At 50.7% G+C, this 3,743-nt stretch overlaps 1 protein-coding gene across 1 annotated transcript; it reads left to right on the top strand.

Moving 5' to 3' along the window:
* The first annotated feature begins 916 nt into the window (after positions 1 to 916).
* On the top strand, positions 917 to 2,694 carry LOC147895342 (uncharacterized). The gene has a single exon (XM_087384165.1). The coding sequence runs from the start codon at positions 1,113 to 1,115 to the stop codon at positions 2,088 to 2,090; it is 978 nt and encodes a 325-aa protein (XP_087240291.1). The 5' UTR covers positions 917 to 1,112; the 3' UTR covers positions 2,091 to 2,694.
* Positions 2,695 to 3,743: the final 1,049 nt, after the last annotated feature.

Raw genomic sequence — 3,743 nt, 5'->3', positions numbered from 1 at the left:
CAGGGGATGACGTCTCACCGAATGAGGTTGGCCAGACCGGTGCTGTTTCGCGATGCAATGCCCGTGCCGGCGCATGCTCGCCTGCACCGGATGAAGACATAGAACACCCCGCCAGCCTGCAAGGGCACGAGGTGGAAACCGTTGATCTCGAAGCGGGCGTGGACTCAACCGTCGATGTTCCTACGCAAATTCTCAAAGGCCACGGGCAAAATCCCCGCCGTCATGTAGTCTCTCACGCGCAGAATGCAGCAGTGGGAATAGCGACAACGAGTCATGACGAATTCGAATCTAGAGCCGAGCGAAAGAATGGCGGGTCGGCCAAGCAGCCATCGCAGATGCGTGATCGAGGCATGGATCTTTCAATTGCTTCTACAAATGCACGCTACGGAAAATCTTCGCAGTTGCCGAATGCAGTCATAAGAACAGTAACACCACCAAATAACGAATTTGAGTACGATCACAGCGTGGACCATCGGGTCGAGCCAATTGATTCGACTGCGCAAACGCTTCAACATTTCGGAGGCAAGGAGCTAGAATCTTCTCAGGCAGAGGATGCCGTCGTCGTAGGAACAGCGACAGCACCGAACAAGGGCGAATTGGAAGCTAGAGCGGAGCTGCAGAAGCAAGATGCAAGGTCGGATGAGCAGCGCTCATCGCAGGTGCGGGAAACGGGCGTGGAGCGTCGAAATGGCGATGAAACCCAGGAGATTCTCAAAGAAGTTGTAGGCGAGGAGGAGCGTGAAGGATCCGCTGAAATGGAGGGCGAGGCAGCAGAAGCAGCCGAGGCATTAATGCCGAACAAGATTCTCATAAAAGTTATGGCGGAGGAGGAGCGTGAAGGATCCGCTGAAGTGGAGGGCGAGGCAGCAGAAGCATCGACGCCGAACAAGAACGAACTGGGAGGGGAGGAGGAGAACGAGGGACTGCCGGAAGGATTCTCGGAGGTGCCGGAGGCATTGGACGCGACGGAAGAGAGCAAGGAGCTGGAAGTACGGCAAGAGCAGCCGTCGGTCGACGCGACAGTGGAGGAGAGGCTGGAATGGCTGAGGGAGAACTGGGGGAGCTTCAAGATCTTGGAAGCAGACGATCTATCAGCACGATTTCGGAAGCGCATGAACGATTTCCTCGCCGGACGACGAGACGAATTCGACAACGGACGACGAAGAAATTCATCTTCATCATCTCCGGCAGCTTGCACATTCCAGTTCTTCATGACTTGGATTTCTCCGTCAACCTCCTTCGGAGCTCGCGAGCGCCTGGCTATGGAGTCCGTCTTCCATTCTCATCCTTCTGCTTGCCTCGTTATCCTCTCGCGCTCCCTCGATTCCTCCCATGGCCGCCGCCTCCTCCTCCCCTTCTCCCACCGCGGCTTGCGCATCCTCGCCATCTCCCCCGACCTCCGCTTCCTCTTCGATTCCACCCCCGCCGAGAAATGGTTCCGCAACCTCCACCGTGGCCTCGTCGACCCCGGCGGCATCGCCTTCAACCAGAACCTCTCCAACCTCCTCCGCCTAGCCGTCCTCTACAAATACGGCGGCATCTACCTCGACACCGACACCCTCGTCCTCCGTAGCTTCTCCCGCTTCTCCAACGCCCTCGGCGCCCAGAGCGTCAACAAGGAGACCGGCAAGTGGAACCGCCTCAACAACGCGGTGATGGTGTTCGACTGGAAGCACCCCTTGCTCTTCAAGTTCATCCAGGAGTTCGCGCTCACCTTCAACGGCAGCAAATGGGGGCACAACGGGCCGTATTTGGTGTCGAGGGTGGTGACCAGGGTGCAGGAGAAGAAGCAGCACAGCAGCAACAGCAGCACCAACGCGAGGTGCAAGGTGCTACCGCCATTGGCATTCTACGCGGTGGATTGGGAGCATATACAGAGCTTGTTTCGAGCTCCGAGAGGAGCTATGGAGAGGAGATGGATGGAGGGGAAGATGCTGCAACTGAAGAGCGCATACTCGATCCATTTGTGGAACAAACAAAGCAGAGAGATGGAGGTTGAGGAAGGAAGCATTATGGACAACATCTTCCGAAAGGTTTGTTTGTTTTGTGATATAGAAACACACAGAGCAGCTCTGAGGCCTCAAATCTGAGCACCTGGCATTGTAGTTGCCATTAATCTGAGCAGCTTGCATTGTTATTGCCCTTGACAACCCAAATCTGAGCAGCTTGCATTGTAATTGCCATTGACAACCCAAAATCGGAGCTCCCTGCATTGTAGCTGCCTTTGACAACCCAAAATCTGAGCACCTTGCATTGTAGTAGCAATGGCAGCATAGCAATATCGCCATGCTTCTCCTGCACCTCCTTATCAACTCCTCTTCTTCCCCTCTCAACTCCTTATCCAAAAGCTTGCAGCACTTTCTTTGCAAATTGGGCACTGCTCATCATTCAAGACCTTGTCAATGCAGAATCAAAGAAGGGCAGCCAGCTTCAACTTGCAGCTCATACATGTTGGTGCATCTGGTTCGAGTAAACACGTACCTTCATATTGTTTATAGAGAGTTGCAGAGCATCACAAACATTCCTGTGGCTTTGCCAGAGCGACATATAGATTTAGCATCCAGCTCCACTTCAAGTCCAACCTTGAAATAAGGTAGCCAATGTGTAGCTGTTATATTCTGCCACCAGGCTTGCATTTCATCGCTGTAAGTATGCGTGACCTTTTACAGCATGCGTGACCTTAGCCACAACCAACTGAATGGCTCCATGCGTGACCTTTTACAGCATGCGTGACCTTAGCCACAACCAACTGAATGGCTCCATGCTTTATCATGTTTACAAACAGAAGCATCGGCAAATTGTGATTTTGTATTTTTGTAATTCTGCTAATCAGGATCTGTTAATTAGAACACCCTTTGTGAACTCCTCTACAACCAACTAAACATAAGTTCATTGGAGTACTCAACCCAAGCAACTTCGTTCGAACAGTTTGACATTGAGCAACTCCTATTCATCCTCAGCGTCACATTACCCACCACTCTTAAATACAATGTGGAGGGGTCAGTTACCCAGCTCAGTTTACGAACACATTATTGCCTTCCTCTATGATCTTGAATTTGTCCAATAATAACGTGAGTGGGCATGTTCTTGCTTTCACCAACGATTTCTTTAGGCCACTTCGTCGTGCATTACTTACATATATATCCCTGGAATGACACTAATAATCCTTCACTCTTGCTAGTATCTCTGAGCTCTCCCTCCAACTTCCTCTGTACAAGGAGGGTGTTGGGCCGCAAAGTAGAGAAAGGGGATGATTGATGGTTGAGTTGTCGCTCAGGTAAGCCGCAAAACAAAGGAGGGTAAGGTATTGCAAAGTATGGAAGGTGACGATTGCAAAGTATGGAAGGTGACGATTGATGGTTGAGATATGGTGAAGAAAACTGGAATGGCAGCAGACTACATAATCCTGCTTGAGATAGCGGCAAACGCAGGAGAAGTTAGAACTCACTTAGTAGGAGAACCCACAAAGTTGGCAAATCTTACAAGTGCCTTTCAAATTATCCTCAAATATTTAAACATGCTACGTTTTAATTTGTCTTGTGCTGAGAATAAGCGCTAAAAGCACATTGTGCTTTTCTTCACACCTTCCCATGCTAAGAACAGGTTGGGTTAGCATTACGTTCCTTGCATCTTATGCCTTTTTTTGTTTTGTTACTTGAGGTGGCCAACACTGGCCATCATTAGCTAGCAAGAACACATACTTGAGTGCAAGATAAGTCCACGATCCATGCCATTCCCAAGTC

This window comes from Dipteris shenzhenensis, chromosome 13, assembly GCF_047967505.1.
Source record: "Dipteris shenzhenensis isolate YYH24624 ecotype China chromosome 13, Dip_SZ_1.0, whole genome shotgun sequence".
Classification (NCBI taxonomy): domain Eukaryota; kingdom Viridiplantae; phylum Streptophyta; class Polypodiopsida; order Gleicheniales; family Dipteridaceae; genus Dipteris; species Dipteris shenzhenensis.
This window is presented reverse-complemented; position numbering and strand designations above follow the sequence as displayed.

Bases quoted from the DNA above. Each gene is read 5' to 3' on its own strand.
- LOC147895342 (XM_087384165.1), top strand. From the start codon at position 1,113: ATGAACGATTTCCTCGCCGGACGACGAGACGAATTCGACAACGGACGA.